Source organism: Mytilus californianus, unplaced genomic scaffold, assembly GCF_021869535.1.
Source record: "Mytilus californianus isolate M0D057914Y unplaced genomic scaffold, xbMytCali1.0.p SCAF_3, whole genome shotgun sequence".
Taxonomy (NCBI): domain Eukaryota; kingdom Metazoa; phylum Mollusca; class Bivalvia; order Mytilida; family Mytilidae; genus Mytilus; species Mytilus californianus.
This window is the reverse complement of record NW_026262679.1, coordinates 15575421-15591402: the sequence shown is the minus strand read 5'-3', so window position 1 is coordinate 15591402 and position 15982 is coordinate 15575421. Positions and strand designations below refer to the sequence as shown.

The window sequence follows — 15982 nt, the reverse complement described above, 5'->3', positions numbered from 1 at the left end:
TAAAAGTTGAATTAAGCCTTACGGTGCTTTTATTCCAAATATAGAATAAAGACATTTTTATACACATACCAAATGTCAAAGAAAATGCATAATTGGAATCTACATATTATTAGATATACATAAACTTTACAAAGCGTACCGATATGGATCCCATTTCGGAAATATTCGTGAAGAAAACAATCTTTATGTAAGCATAGACATGTTGGATTTGAGACGAACGTACATATAGTATGTTTTAAAAGCGATTATACGTAATGTCTTTTTTAACAGAAAATACATTATACATGTTTAATTTACTATTTTCCTTGATGGTTGTTTGTTTTATCGTTCTAGAAATGGAAAACAAGAATAATGTTCAAATGCTACTACTGTGAAGAAGAGTATGATCAAGCGTATGTTATACGTGGTTACACAGCAAGAAATCACAATGATAGCTTCCTTTCAATTAGAGAGAAGTTTTTATTTCTTTTTATATTGTCAAAAGAAATAGTACAGGACGGAAAAAGTGTGAGCTTTTGTTGTTGTTTTTTTGTTGTTATTGTATTGGGGGGGGGGGGGGGGGGGATTGGCTGACCCGTGCCTCTTTTTATTAGAATATTTGTGTTTATATTACAATTTTCTGTTTGTTTACCACTCAAGTTCGCCACTGTAATATATATAGCAATCATAAAATATTATTGCCTGTAATGCATGACATGAAAATGAAAATATTATGGGTCCCCTGTACTCGGTTCTAAAGACCGTTTGATAAATTAAAGGATCCAGTGATTTTTAATATTATCTTAATCCTGCAAGGTTATGGTAAAAAGTTTTAAGAACAGAAAATAAGCATTAAATTGTAAAGGGTTAAATTTGATCAACATAGTAATATGTTTTTGTGACTTCAATGGTTGGAATATATAATATTGTCCTTCACCAAATTACACTTATAAAGACTATAAAAAGTCAGTGTTTAAGGCCAAGAATGCCTTCTTTTTTATTTACAATTTCTTTTGAAAACGGATCATTTGTTAAACAACCTGGACATTTTAAATGTGTCACTCGAAAAAACCCGGACTATGCAAAACATTGAATTTTAAATGAAATACATGAAATTGTGCGTCTTTAAATGAAAATAAAATTGAGAATGGAAATGGGGAATATGTCAAAGAAACAACAACCCGACCAAAGAGCAGATAACAGCCGAAGGCCACCAATGGGTCTTCAACGCAGCGAGAAAATCCCGCACCCGGAGGTGGTCCTCAGCTGGCCCCTAAATAAAATTGTGTACTGGTTCAGTAAAAATGGACATCACACTAAACTCCAAAACATATAAAGGAACTAAAATTAAAAAAACATACAAGACTAACAAAGGCCAGAGGCTCCTGACTTGGGACATGCGCAAAAATGCGGCGGGGTTAAACATGTTTTGTGAGATCTCAACCCTCCCCTATACCTCTGGCCAATGTAGAATAAAGAAACACATAGCAATACGCACAGTAAAATTCAGATTAAAAGAAGTCCGAGTCCGATGTCTGAAAAGGTAACAAAAGAAACTAAGCAAAATGACAATGATACATAAATTAACAAAGGACTACTAGCAGTTACTGACATGCCAGCTCCAGACCTCAATTAAACTGATTGAAAGATTATGTCTTCATCATATGAAAATCACATGTTTTACTTTAAATGTCATATTTTATTGATAAGATTTTAAAATCAAACAATTCTATTCTTATCGCTTAGAAAAACCATCTGTTACGTGTGTGATGTGTCAAGTCGATAAAGGGACTACTAGTATTATGGCTGCATAGGGACACCATTAAACGTGAGTAGGTATATATAACGGTGGAACTAGTAAACGCGAAATATGAAATGGAAACAGTGACATTTCTATTTTCTACAGTTACTGTACTATTTTTTCCTAAGCATTTGACCTCTTAAACAAATTGTGTATCGTCGTGGTTGTTTCTGAACGTTTCTAGTCACCCCGTCATAGAGAAACTAAACTCATTTGTGTTAGTACATAATCAAAGTGATTAATATTTCACGATGTCGTTTGTACATAAAGAAGGGAAACGTGTTAATTGTACGTACTCATATATCCTTGGCTTTATACACATACAACAACGTTTGTGTACTGTAAGTTGGGTGCCGCGAGGGTTAGATGAGTTGTTGATGCAACTTTGGGAGTAGAAGTTCTCTTGTCTTCCTTTCTGTTTTTAAATATTTTGTGTTCTATTGATGATAAGTTTGCAATGAGAATGATGTTTTTTTTCTTTTGTTTATTGCTGGCTATTTCACGCAGTTCCAAAAAAATGATTTCATTTAATTTGTGCATTATTTATTTATTTTGTATTGATTGTGATATCAACTGTTTAAATACACATCCTCACAGATGCATATTTGCCAATTAATATGAGTGTAGAGTGGTCTACTTAGTTAATCTACTGTATCGTTAGCCTGTCAACACTGAGGTTGTGAGTTCGAACCCTGCACGAGGCAGGTGCGTTCGACTCCAATTTTAATTGACTAGGATTGTCAGTTTTCCTGCCAAAGGTCGGTGGTTCTCCAACAATAAAAACTGATCGCCACGATATGAAAAAAATAGTTGAAAGGAGCGTTTAACACCAACAACCAATCAATCAATCTTAGTCATTTAACTTCGAACTTTGATTATAAACGCCTATGTAATGACGGCTATCGATTGTCGGTCAGAATTAGGAAAATTGGCATAATTTGTCATCAAAAACCTAAGTCATCTAGGTCTATCTTCACTTCCAAATAAACTATTTAATTTATAATAACTAATAATTGCCCAAATACTGTTAATACGATATGTACAACAGCTATAATTGAACATACTCTCCGAACAATAGCAGAATCAATATGTATTAAATTTTAAGTTATATTTAACTTTCTTTGTCAGATACCTAAATATAGATATGACACGTATAGAAACAATCAATTCCGAGCATAAATGAATATGAAATTATCTAAAGTGTATTCCCTTGATTTATGTGCAAAACTTGACATATGCGGTCGTTTTACACATAATTGGTTTTGTTTTTTGTATACTGTTGTTTGTCTTCTGCTCGTTTTTTTGTTTTTTTGTCATGACATTGTCAGTTTGATTTTTACTAATGAGTTTGAATGTCCATTGATATCTTTTGCCTCTCTTTTAAGTAAGAGATTTTTTTAAACTGCGGATTTGGATAATCAACTTGCGACCAACGTCGCTATAGTTGATTATTATTAATATTATTAACGGATCTACTATATTTTATTCATTTTCTTCTACTCATATAACCTTTAGATATAACCGAATTTATCAAGCATCATAAAATTTTCGAACCTCAACATATTTCTCTGAAGAAGTTTATTGTTCTAACTGTAAATTTTTTTTTTCAAGAGTCCACTGTCGACTGAAGTTAACTTACATTTTAACTACACCACAACAACAAAAACCGAATGTCACACGACGTGATAGAACTTGCGCGTGTTTTCGTCAATGACTATCATAATATTGATTTAGAATTTTTACCCCTTTTCAGACAACTTATGAGTGGAATGGAGTGTGAACCTTGTAATCTTTTGGATAAAAAGAATTCTGCAGTTCAGTGGTGTATATCATGCCACGAACGGTTATGTTTAGAATGTAGTAGTTATCATAGAGCTCTTACTGCAACAAAAGACCACAGCTTAATAACGACAAAACAATATGAAGCAATACTTCCAATTCTAACATCAGTGGAGACCAAATGTTGTCATCATTCAGAGAAAGATTTGGAGTATGTTTGTAAAGAACATGAGTGTTTCTGTTGTATTATATGTAAACGTGAAAAGCATGTAGATTGCAGAAAAGTTGAGAAAATAGAAGAAATCATTAGCGAAACTGATTTAATGAGCGAACTCAAAAATATGAGCAGCAGGTGCGAACACGCAGGTGACAATCTAAGTAAACTTACATATTCAACAGATGTAAATATGGTGAATTTGGACAAAGCTAAAAATGAAATATTTCATCAAATGCAAATTCATCGAGTGAAAATTAACCATGCTTTAGATACTATTGAAAATGATATAAAACAAGAAATTAATAAATCTTTTAAGACAGAAAAGAATAAGCTTCAAAAGCAAAGGAATGAATACACGAAGAAAAAATCTGAAATAGAAAAAGAACAAGAAATGATTCACACGATGTTAGAAACGGATATAAAATCAAATAAACATTTGTTTTTAGTACAACGAAACATCCAGGATAAGTTAAATTCGAAAGAATTGTTAGTTGAAAACTTTGTTTCTTCTTTCCAAATTATAGCTTCGAATTGTAGGGTTGGAACTAGTATTGATAAAGAGTCGGGAAGTGTAAAATTTACGAAAACGATAGAATTTAACAGAAATCACTGTAAATTTGATTTACATTCATTTCCTACGGAGGATGAAAATGACGAGACGGCTTCCTCTACTGTTGAAGCAGAAGAAATGGTGCCATTAGACAAATTTCAGAAAAAAAGAACCGACACCAAAATACCTGATTTTATAATATCGCCAGTATCAACCAATTATACGTTTAAATATAAAAGAAACATTGTCTTGGCATCAACTAATGCAAATTCCAATAATGCTCATTTTATCAAAAGTATTTCCAAGAAGTATGTAGTAGTATGGGCATTGTCAGAGAAGTATTTGTTGTTCTATAACACGGAGAGTATGAAAGAAAACAAGATATATCTACAATTCCCTCCGAGTTCAATTGCAATAATTGACGAAAAAACAATAGCCATTACAGCCTGTAGGGAAATTGTATTTGTAAATACACAAAGGTTCACTTACATGCATACTGTTAACATTGATGACGATTGCTTTGGGATAGCTTTCATGAGAAACCAACTATTTGTAAATTGTGAGAGTAAAGGACTTAAAGTGATGGATGTGAAAGGAAATATCTCAAAATCATTCGAAGAGATAACTGGAAAGTTGCAGCTGTGTGTACTTAATAGAAGGAATATTGCTGTAACAAAACAGGGATGTTATTCGATAATTTTCCTGAATATATCAACTTCAAGTATGAGAACAATCGATTTACCAGGTTCAGAAGTTCCGAATTGTATGAGCAGTTTTGGGGGAAATATACTTTTGGTTACCACCAGCAATAATCAGGTATTCCAAGTTAACATTGATTATAAAAACTGGCGTCGTCTTATAAAAGCAATTTGTGAAAATGACCAACTATATGGAATTGAGTTTGACAAATACAGCAATGAACTATACCTGATGAATAAGAATGGTTGTCGCGTCTACATACTTGGTAGATAGATGTGAAATGTTTCAGTTAAAAAATTATTTGAAAAAATTATATGTTTCTTAAACTTTAAGTATTTTTAAAAGATAAATAAAAATTCTTCCTATTCATTTTATAACTGTTAAATCGAATATGATATTATTAACCAAATATCTTTGGTAGCTTTTTATCAGATGTCAATACAATCGTACATTGTCAAATGAGAGTGATACTGCTATTTTGGCCTGGTTTGCACGAAGTATGTTGATGTCAATTTGGCGGGGAAAAGTAGGTACTTAATTTGTGAAATCAACTCTTCCTACAGTTAACTACATTTTATCAAAAGTATTTCTATTTCAACCAATATCGTCGAAACTCTACAGAGAGATTGTTCACATATTGAGGTTATGTGCTTATCATCGTGTAATTGTTGGGGATATTTTCCCCATTTTCTTGACTTTGGAACTTTGTCATTTTTAGCAAAATTTAAAAAAAAACGTTATGTATTTTTGTATAATCAACTACTTCTAAAGTGTTATCATGGAATTGTTTCATGGGTTTTTCATATTCTACCGACTTCAGAAACACGATACCGTTTTTGTGTAATTAACTCATGCAATTTTCAATCAAAGTTCTTGAAACTTCACAGATATATTTCACGTATTAAAGTGCCCGTGTCATTATGAAATTGGTAGAGGAGTTTTTACCTAATATGCGTACTTGGGTACCTGGTAGTTTTAAAGCAAAATTTACAAAAGACTGTGTATTCATCTTCTGTAGTTTTCAAATTACATCATTGAACCTTCACAGACAGATTGTATATTTGAGTTTGTATCTTTTATTATGGAACTGTTTATTAGGAATATTTCCGATTTTTCCAAACGTTTGAACTTATTTAAACTGTAAGTAATATATCAATTACATTTTTAATATCTTGTCTACCAGAGAATAACGACGTAGATGAAAGCAAGCTACATGTTAAGGTCACAGTATGGAGTTTCACAATGAGCTAAAAACCCTACCCTATAATCGACTAAAAAAGGGAACGACAATGCAAACTTAAACAAATTCAAACGAGAAAAACAATGGCCAGATTTAAGACAAAAACAATAAACAAAAAACATACAAAAAACAACGACAACCACTAAATTACAGGTTCCTGACTGGACAGGCAAATACAATGAAGCAGGGTTAACGTTGTTTGTGAGCGCTCAACCCTTCCCTAACATGGGACAATGGGACAACAGCGCAATATAAAAACAAACTGTAAAATCATCCGAAAATGGTTTAAATCATTAGATTGGTACGAATCACAAAAAAATAGCTAATATAAGACAAAAGACATAAAGTACTGATCTAAGAGTACTCACAGTTACTGAAAGACAGTCCAAATCCAATTACAACTAATTCATAAAGCATGTTCTCCCAGACTAAGGAATCAATCAGTTCCCATCTAACGGATGTACAATGCCAAACTATAAGTACATAGAAATGATAGGATATAGGACTATGAGTTTGCATAACTACTGTATATACCAATACATATTTAGTTATGTTTTATTCACCAGAAACAAAATCAATGTTTGCACCGATTAAATAATATTCAAAGTTCATGTGTTATATTGATAACCTTGAATAATACGTTTATTCAAGGATCAATGAGTTTACATGGATCGTGTTTAAATTTACGGGCTCTATAAACAACATTACTGTAAATGTTAGGATGTGATATCCAATTTGAATACTAGTAATAGATATACAGGTACCGCGAAATTGAAATTCATCCCTGACTTAATAAAATGCCAGTTAAACATATACAACGTTCATTAAAATCTAAAACGTCACTAAAGGCATGGGAATAGCAAACGAGTGGAAAAAATACACACCGTTAGAAGGGGCCAAGGGAACATCACCGTCTAAAAAACAAAAATGAAAATTCACAATAAGGAAAGCAAACCCGTCCCTTTTGTCGAAAATTTGTATGAAAAATTGCCCGTGGGAAACTAAAATATCCACTGTTAATGTCAATGAAACATTATGTACAAACCGACTATATAAGGCTTTTATCCATTTTCTATGATTTGCATGTTTTAATGTGCATCTTACTTGCATTACTCGTCAGTTTTCTGTCACTAACGATAGTATATTTAATTGCATTCCTTTGATATACCCATATCCTCAGTGATTGATATCATCTTGCATCCAGTTCATGTTAAGTTATGGGCATAGCAAACTCTATAGGAGAGAACCGAATATAAGACAATATCTATACATTTCAAAAACCAAAATCTGGACTACTTTGCACAATTTAATGCATAAAAAGTAAAACCACAAAAATACTGAACTCCGAGGAAAATTCAATCGGAAAGTCCCTAATCACATGGCAAAATCAAATGACAAAACACATCAAACGAATGGACAACAACTGTCATATTCCTGACTTGGTACAGGCATTTTCAAATGTAGAAAATGGTGGATTGAACCTGGTTTTATAGCGCTAAACCTCTCACTTGTACGACAGTCTTATCAAATTCCATAAGAGCACACTGGATATAGCACTGAATTGTTTACAACATAACTACTCTGGAGATAGAAAATGAAGAATAATAATCTACAATATTGTCATCTTAGATCCATAATCTTATTTACCATTCGAATGAAATAGCGAACACAAATATACGAATCCACTTGCCCTCATTAAACTTTCCCGTGAAAATTTCCTCATCAAACGCTAAATAAAGGTGTGTTTCAAACAATTGATCACGTTGTAATTCTTTTGTTTGTCTAATGTTGTCTCATGCTTATCAACCCAAAATGCATACATGTAATACCAATAACAAAATGTAAATATGAAAACCTATCCACATTTTGGTACTAATGGGTGGGAGAGGGGGGATAATATCAAGGAACTCATCAACCCAAACAGTCAATATCTATTGCCTGACCAAATATAGCCCTTAAACCTACCACTTGGATGTTGAATGAATGAGGATTTATCACATGTACTTCCGCCAAAGATATCAACCAATGAGACTAAACATAACATCAGCAGAATACAAATTTTTATCTGGCTGAACGACTTTGTTAAATCTTTATTTGTTATATCCCTTTATTAGGTCCTAGAAAGACCTTTTGTTTTTGTTCTGATTATTTTTAGGTCTTTCCACTTTTCCGTGGTCACAGTATTTTGTTCTGATTATTAGGTCTTTCCACTTTTCTGTGGAAAGACCTATTGTATTTGTTCTGATTATAAGGTCTTTCCACTTTTCTGTGGAAAGACCTATTGTATTTGTTCTGATTATTATTATTATTTTTTCCTTCTTCCGCCAAACCCTTTTCTTGCGGTATAAAGTTGTTTCGCAAGATGTCGCTTAGATATTTTGGATAATATATCGAACAGTTATTGCGCTTTTAAAACTCATCTTGTTAAGGCGAAGACTTTTTATTGTAAGAATTATCTCCCCGAATACTGTTTTTCTTGTTAGTGTATCTCCTCCGTAATCAAAAAAGATAACGACAAAATTCTTTTTCATAATTTTTCGTTACATCCTAAGGAATTTTTGGCTAATTTGGTTCGGAGCGATCCGGTGAAATTTTATAGGAGTTATCTACCTTTATCAAATAAATTTGTCGTTAAGTTTTTGTAACTCATAAACCGTTAGCCGTATAAACCTATAGTCTTTCAATTTGAGGTCCTTGGGTCCTAACTAAGAAAATGAGGTCAAGGTCAAAGGTCAAGGTCATGTTCTGAATTTTGTCTTTTGCTTATTTTTGCATTTTCTCCGATTTTTTTAACGTTATATATAAAAGAACTAGTGCAAAATGTTTGTTATATTGTGATGAAGATATGATACATTTGGTCTGGAACAATCAAATGACATCTTATAGGAGTTATTGCCCCTGAAATGTTTTATTTTAAGGTAAATTGATTATTTCTTCAGATTGGTACACGATAAAGCCATAATATCTTTTGCAAAATGTTGGGTGACATATGACCTTGAAAAATAATAACCGGAAGTGACTTTGAGTGAACCGAAAGTAGTCATTTTTGCACTTATTTCATGTAAAAGTACATAGAGCCAACATATATTTTTTGAATGGTCATACATTAACCTATCATTTTAGACCGGAAAAGAAATTTTATAAACCGGAAGTAGCATATTATCTCCCTTATTACAGGCATAACTATATTTTTTTTGTAATCAGTGTGAATAAAACTATCTTATGAGACCGGAAGTTACATTTTCTAAACCGGAAGTAGCTAATTATCTTTCTTTTTACAGACAAAAGTATATATAACCCATATATTTTTGGAATCAGTGTAAATCATTTGAAACCGGAAGTGACATTTTCTAAACCGGAAGTTGGAAATTATCTCCCTTATTTCAGGCAAAAGTATTTCACCAATTTGCTCGTTATATCCTCAGGATTGGAAGAATAATTTTGACCGAAGACAACCGGAGACTCCATATGAGAGTTATTTCCCCTTATGCATTTGTTATAAGTAATGTGCATTTGTAACTGTTAAACCATAAGTGATAGAGACCTAGGGTCTTTTGATTTGAAGTCCTTGGTCCAAAAAAAAAAGAAAATTAGGTCAAGGTCAAAGGTCAAGGTCATGTTGTAATTTTTTACATTCAGTTCATATCGCTTCTTCCCAGAAAGAGTTAAAGATATCGACAAAACAATTTAACAAAATTAAAAAAAAGATTGTGAGCGCTCTATCCAATGTAGGTCATTTTCATTGCAAAATTTTACTCCATAATTTAATTAGATATTTTAGGGCAATAGTTTCCACAATGATTTTGGTAAAAATATTACAGATAACATACAAACATGGAATATGGTTAGTTCGCCAAATATATGGGGTTTGTTTTGCTCTCAACAGTTCAGCCCTAGAGGAATAGTAATTAATATATCATAAATTTGATTTGGATGTTTGATTTCCTATATCATGTGTTATGTATATGTATGGTCGTATGTGTTTAATAGTAAAGTCATAAGAGTTGTGTCCCTTTGTATACTGATACTTATTTGTCATGTGATGTATCCTGGCTCTTTGAAACAAACGTGATATGGAAATAGATGTATTTTTGTTGCTCTTAAGCAAATATAACTTTAGCGATATGGGGAGGCAAGTATATGTTCTCCCATGTACGTAATACATGACACCTATATTCAATAAAACAAACAGTTTAAAACAATAAAAAGTGCATATGTGAATATCGGCAAACGGAACTGGGACGAAAGTGACTGGGCAAACAGATCCATTTTCTTTACATTAGTGGAAGAATCAGTAATTATATTGCACCTGTTTGTCATTATTGTGATTGTGTTTTATATTATATATGCAACTGCATATGATATAGGAATATGAAAATTAAAGAATATATCATAATTGTTTGCACAACTGAAAACATTAACCATTATTTCATTGATTGGTTATTACAAGTTATTAAAGTTCAGACATCGAGTGTGATACGATATTTATCCACTCGAGACAGTTAAATTTTCAAATTTAAAACACGAGGCTCGCCGAGCGTTTTAAAAGTTAAAATTTAACTGTCGAGAGTGGATAAATATCGTATTACACGAGATTTGGTGGTGGAATCTGTTTCTCTAATGATTTTCAAACAATATGCAGGCAAACTTCTTCCTTCTTTTTGAATGATCTGCAAAAAGATGTGTTCTTTCTATGTGACGTCATCAGGCATGGTCGCCTTTTTTCATGCCGTTACAATAGGAAATTCAGAGGAAAGCAAGAAAATTCTACGTCATAATCGGATTTTTACCAATGAAGAACTGAGATCAAACGAACCACACGTTGATTAAATTTTTTTTTATACAATGGGTGCAGAAAGTGATAAATTGACGAAGAATTAGAGAAATATATATATATTGCAGCATCACGTGACTTCACAAACACCACCGCGCACGCGGACCTAAATTTAGAATAAAACATTCCACGTCCAAATATAGAAAGTGAAACTTCCTAGACAAAATGTTACTCAGTTTTCCTACAAATTCAAACAAAATGCAAACACAACAAATAAATGAAACATGAAGTCCGAGGTAACATAGAAAATAGAGAAAATTTATAAACGGAGGTTGCTAGGATCAATTTTTATGAGGACATTCAAGGCGTCCGTTTGGTTGTGCGGGAAGTATAAGTACGCAGCCACGTTCGGTCAGAATATGGACGTTAAGTCCGCTGCCTCGCACAGAGAAAGTGCCATGAAAACTTTTAATCAATCAATCAATCAATCAAACAATCAATCAATCAATCAATTAATCATGCATGCATGTTTCGGTCCCATGTGTTTAATACGAGGTCCAAGATCTCATTTGTTTCTTTTTTGCTTGTTCCAAGAGACCCTATCCCATGTGTTTAATTATTCGATCTGTCAACCAACCAACCAATCAATCAATCAATCAATTAATCAATCAATCAATCAATCAATCAATTAATAAATCATGTTTTGGAGGGGAAAGACCGTTAACAATTGTTTTTAAAACAATTGATTTATATTTTGTTTTCTTCCGCCTAATTTTTTCCTTGCGCTGTATTGTTGTTTCAAAAGATGTCACTTAATTTTGTTGTATATGATATCGTACAGTTTATACGCTATTGAAACTGACCCTGTTTAACCGAACACTTTTCTTTGTAAGAGTTATCTCCCCGAACACTGTTTTTCTTGTTATGACTACTCCTTCGCAACCGTAAAAGATAGTGACACATTTATTTTTCCAAATTGCTCGTTATATCCTCAGAATGTTACGTTTAATTTTGACCGAAGCGTTACGAAGACTCCATATGAGAGTTATTCCCCCTTATGTATTTGAAATAAGTGATATGTATTTGTAACTGGTAAACCATAAGTGATAGAGACGTAGTGTGTTTTGATTTGAGGTCCTTGGTCCACTAAAAGAAAAATTAGGTCAAGGTCATGTTCTAAATTTTACTTATTATCAGAAGCCGTATAAGATATCGCTAAAATATTTAACCTAAATTGTTATATGTGACATGTCGTTAAATGGATAAATTTTGGTTGAACAGGTACGTGGACATTAAATGTGAGTTTTCACCCCTCTCATATTTAAAAATATCTGTATGGTGATATAACTCATTAACCATATATAGTAGAGACCTAGGGTCTTTTGATTTGAGGTCCTTACGTTATGACCTTGAAATTTAAGTCAAGGTCATAGGTAAATTTGACGTTCTAGATATTGACCTTTGCTTTAACTTTATATTTATACATGATAGAGCCATGCGACTTCTTGCATTAGGTTGCAATGACCCAGAAGTGACATTGTATGAACCGGAAGTAGCTATTTTTTGTACTTGCTTAATGTAAAAGTATATAGAACAATATATTTTTGGAATCAGTGTCAAGTAAACTATCATATTATACCGGAAGTGACATTTCAAACCGGAAGTAACAAATTATCTCCCTTATTTCAAACAAAAGTGTATAGAAACCATTGTTTTGGAATCAGCACACAGTTAGCTATCATCTGATACTGGAAATGACATTTTAAACTCGATTTTATTATTTTCATGTCAAAAAACATGGTTTTTTTGGTGGAAAGACAAACAGAGAACAATTGATTTTTAAATATTATTATTTTTTTTTCTTCTTCCGCCACTTTTTTTTCTTGTGTGTAAATTTTGTTTCGCAAGATGTCGCTTAGATGTTTGGTATATGATATCGCACAGTTTATGCGCCTTTGAAAATGACCCCCTTAACTGAATACTTTTCTTTGTAAGAGTTATCTCCCAAAACACTGTTTTCCTTGTGTTTGCATCTCCTTCGTAACCGTAAAAGAAATCAACAAATTTATTTTACCAAATTGTTCGTTATATCCTCAGGATGTTTTGTCTAATTTTGACCGAAGCGATACGAAGACTCCATATGAGAGTTATTTCCCCTTCTGTATTTGACACAAGTGATATATTAACGTATCACATGAATGGTAAGTGATAGAGACCCAAGGTATTTTGATTTGAGGTCCTTGGTTCACAAAATTGAATTTGAGGTCAAGTTCAAAGGTCAAGGTCATGTTCTCAATTTTGATTCATTCTTTTTTTATGATTTGCTCTGACACTTTTGAAGATATATATAAAAGAGCTAGTGTAAAATGTTTGCTTTATTGTGATGAAGCTATGATACCTTTAGTCTGAAACAATCCAATGACATCTTATAGGAGTTATTGCCCCTTAAATGTTTAAATTTAATGTTAATTGATTATTACTTCAACTTGGTACATGATAAAACCAAAGGGTCTTTTGCAAAATGTTAGGTGACCTTTTACCTAGAAGAATGCCAACCGGAATTGACCCGGAGTAGACCGGAAGTAGCCATTTTTGCACTTATGTTATTGAAAATTACATTGAAACCATATAATTTTGAAATAGGCATAGATAAACGTATCATTTGAGACCGGAAATGACTTTCAATAATCGAAAGTGGCTTATTATCTCCCTTATTACAGATAAAAGTATATAAAAACCATATATTTTTGGAATCAGTGTAAATACAGCTATCATATGAGACCGGAAGTGACATTTTCTAAACCGGAAGTTGGCAATTGTCTCCCTTATTTCAGGCAAAAGTATATAGAAACCATATACTTTTGGAATCAGTGGGAATAACGCTATCATTTGGGGACCGTATGTGACATTTTCTAAACCGGATGTAGCAAATTATCTCCCTTATTTCAGACAAAAATATAAAGAAACCATATATTGATTGAACTAGTATGAAGAAATCTATGTTTGGACGCCAATAGTAAACTCGCGTAAACCGGAAGTAGCTTCTAATCAATCATTTAGAAAATTGATGTGAAAAGACCTTCAATTGTTCTCTGAACAATTGGTTTTTAATTCCTTTTTGTAATCGTTCCATTATTCTTTCACACTACTACTGCTGGGTAGTTGAACTACCTTGACCTGACTGCGTCCTTTATTGTTTATACATTCTAAGCTATTTCTATGGGTTATCATGTCGAATCAATATATTTGAAGTACTTCTGCAGATTTTTGTACATCAATCTAATTTAAAATAGTCCTCCGCAGATGCTCCTCATTTTCGATCGGTTGTTTATATATCACGTGACATATAAATAACCAAACGAAAGTGAGGAGCAAGTGCAGATAACCAGTTTTGATTAGATTGTCTTGATCTCGTCGTTTTTCGTTTACTGCCATGGTGTTGTCAGTTTGTCCAGGACCATAGATTAGATGTATAAAAACTACATGCTTTTTCTATGTTGTGATGTTACACTATTATTTCAGAAAAGGGAGAAGGTTTGGTACCATTAAAACGTTTAATCCCGCTGCAAATGTTTGCACCTGTCCTAAGTCAGGAATCTGATTACAGTAGTTGTCGTCTATTTATGTAGTTCATACGTGTTTCTCGTTTCTCGTTTTTATATAGATTAGACCGTTGGTTTTTCCGTTTGAATGGTTTTACACTAGTAATTTTTTGGGGTCCTTTATGGCTTGCTGTTCGGTGTGAGCCAATGCTCCGTGTTGAAGTCCGTACCTTGACCTATAATGGTTTACTTTTATAAATTGTAACTTGGATGGAGAGTTGTCTCATTGGCACTCATACCACATCTTCCTATATCTATTTGACTTCTGATTTGAATATCTATTTTGTATCGTCTGTTTCTCTCCTCATGCGAGTAAAAATAAGATGAAACAAGATAAAAAAAACAAAAAAAAAACACAAGGTGTACCCATTAATAAAAAGTGGCCTTATGTTACGTGACAAATATCTTAACCTAAGAGGCTATTGAATGGTTTGTCGTACAACTGTAACATGCTTAATTTCAAAATTTGTAAAATGAATTTACATCCACTTTATTTGAACTTTGGTGGATAGTTGACTCATTGGCAATCATACCACATTTTTATATTATAACAGGTTAGTTTTTAATCTAGTTTCGTGTATTTTCTTCCATTAGGGAGCAACCATTTAACTTCAAAAGGGGGGGGGGGGGGTTATAGTTTTTTGTCTGAGTCAGAAATATTTTTTTTAGTTTTTCGACGCTACCAATCAATTTTTTTTTTAATTTAACACTATAAGGTATGGGGGAAATCTGGATTCAGAATATTTTTTTTTGTCATCTGCTTGACCACAATATTTTTATTTCTTCAAATTAGGGATCAGAATATCTTTTAAGGAAAAAACGATAACCCCCCTTTGAAGTTAAATGGTCGTTCCCTAAATAGTGGATCACTATCGGGTATCATGTTGAAGATTATGTACACCTGTTTGAAATAAAAATACCCTCACCCATTTAAAATGAAAAAATATCTATGTAAGACTTGAGTCAAACAAAAAAAAAATTAAAAAAGTTAAAAGGCTAAACACAGTACGAAGTTGAAAAACATTGAGGGCCAAATTTTGCGAATGGTTTTGCCAAATACAGCAAAGGTAATATATTCCTGGAGTAGAAAATCCTTTGTATTTCGAACAAATCAATGTCTTGTTAACAGTTAGTTTATAGATCTGACAATATCATTAACGTCTCCGAGGAGACGTTATTAAGAGTTGAACGATGGACAGTCTGCGGGCTGAATGCTTCTTACTATCTGATTGGAAGATATTGCTGACTCTATCCCGGAACATATATATTGTTCCCAGTTCTATCATAGCTAACTTGTGTTGATTGATTGGGACAATTCGAAACCTAGTAAATGTCTTTTGA

The 15982-nt window shown here is 32.8% G+C and overlaps 1 protein-coding gene across 1 annotated transcript; it reads left to right on the top strand.

The window, feature by feature from the left end:
* The first annotated feature begins 1730 nt into the window (after positions 1–1730).
* Positions 1731–5298, top strand: LOC127733385 (uncharacterized). Its single transcript, XM_052242756.1, has 2 exons — positions 1731–1807; positions 3534–5298. The coding sequence occupies exon 2, from the start codon at positions 3541–3543 to the stop codon at positions 5296–5298; it is 1758 nt and encodes a 585-aa protein (XP_052098716.1). The 5' UTR covers positions 1731–1807; positions 3534–3540.
* The last annotated feature ends 10684 nt before the right edge of the window (positions 5299–15982 follow it).

Coding starts and splice junctions, on each gene's coding strand:
- LOC127733385 (XM_052242756.1), top strand. CDS start 3,541: ATGAGTGGAATGGAGTGTGAACCTTGTAATCTTTTGGATAAAAAGAAT.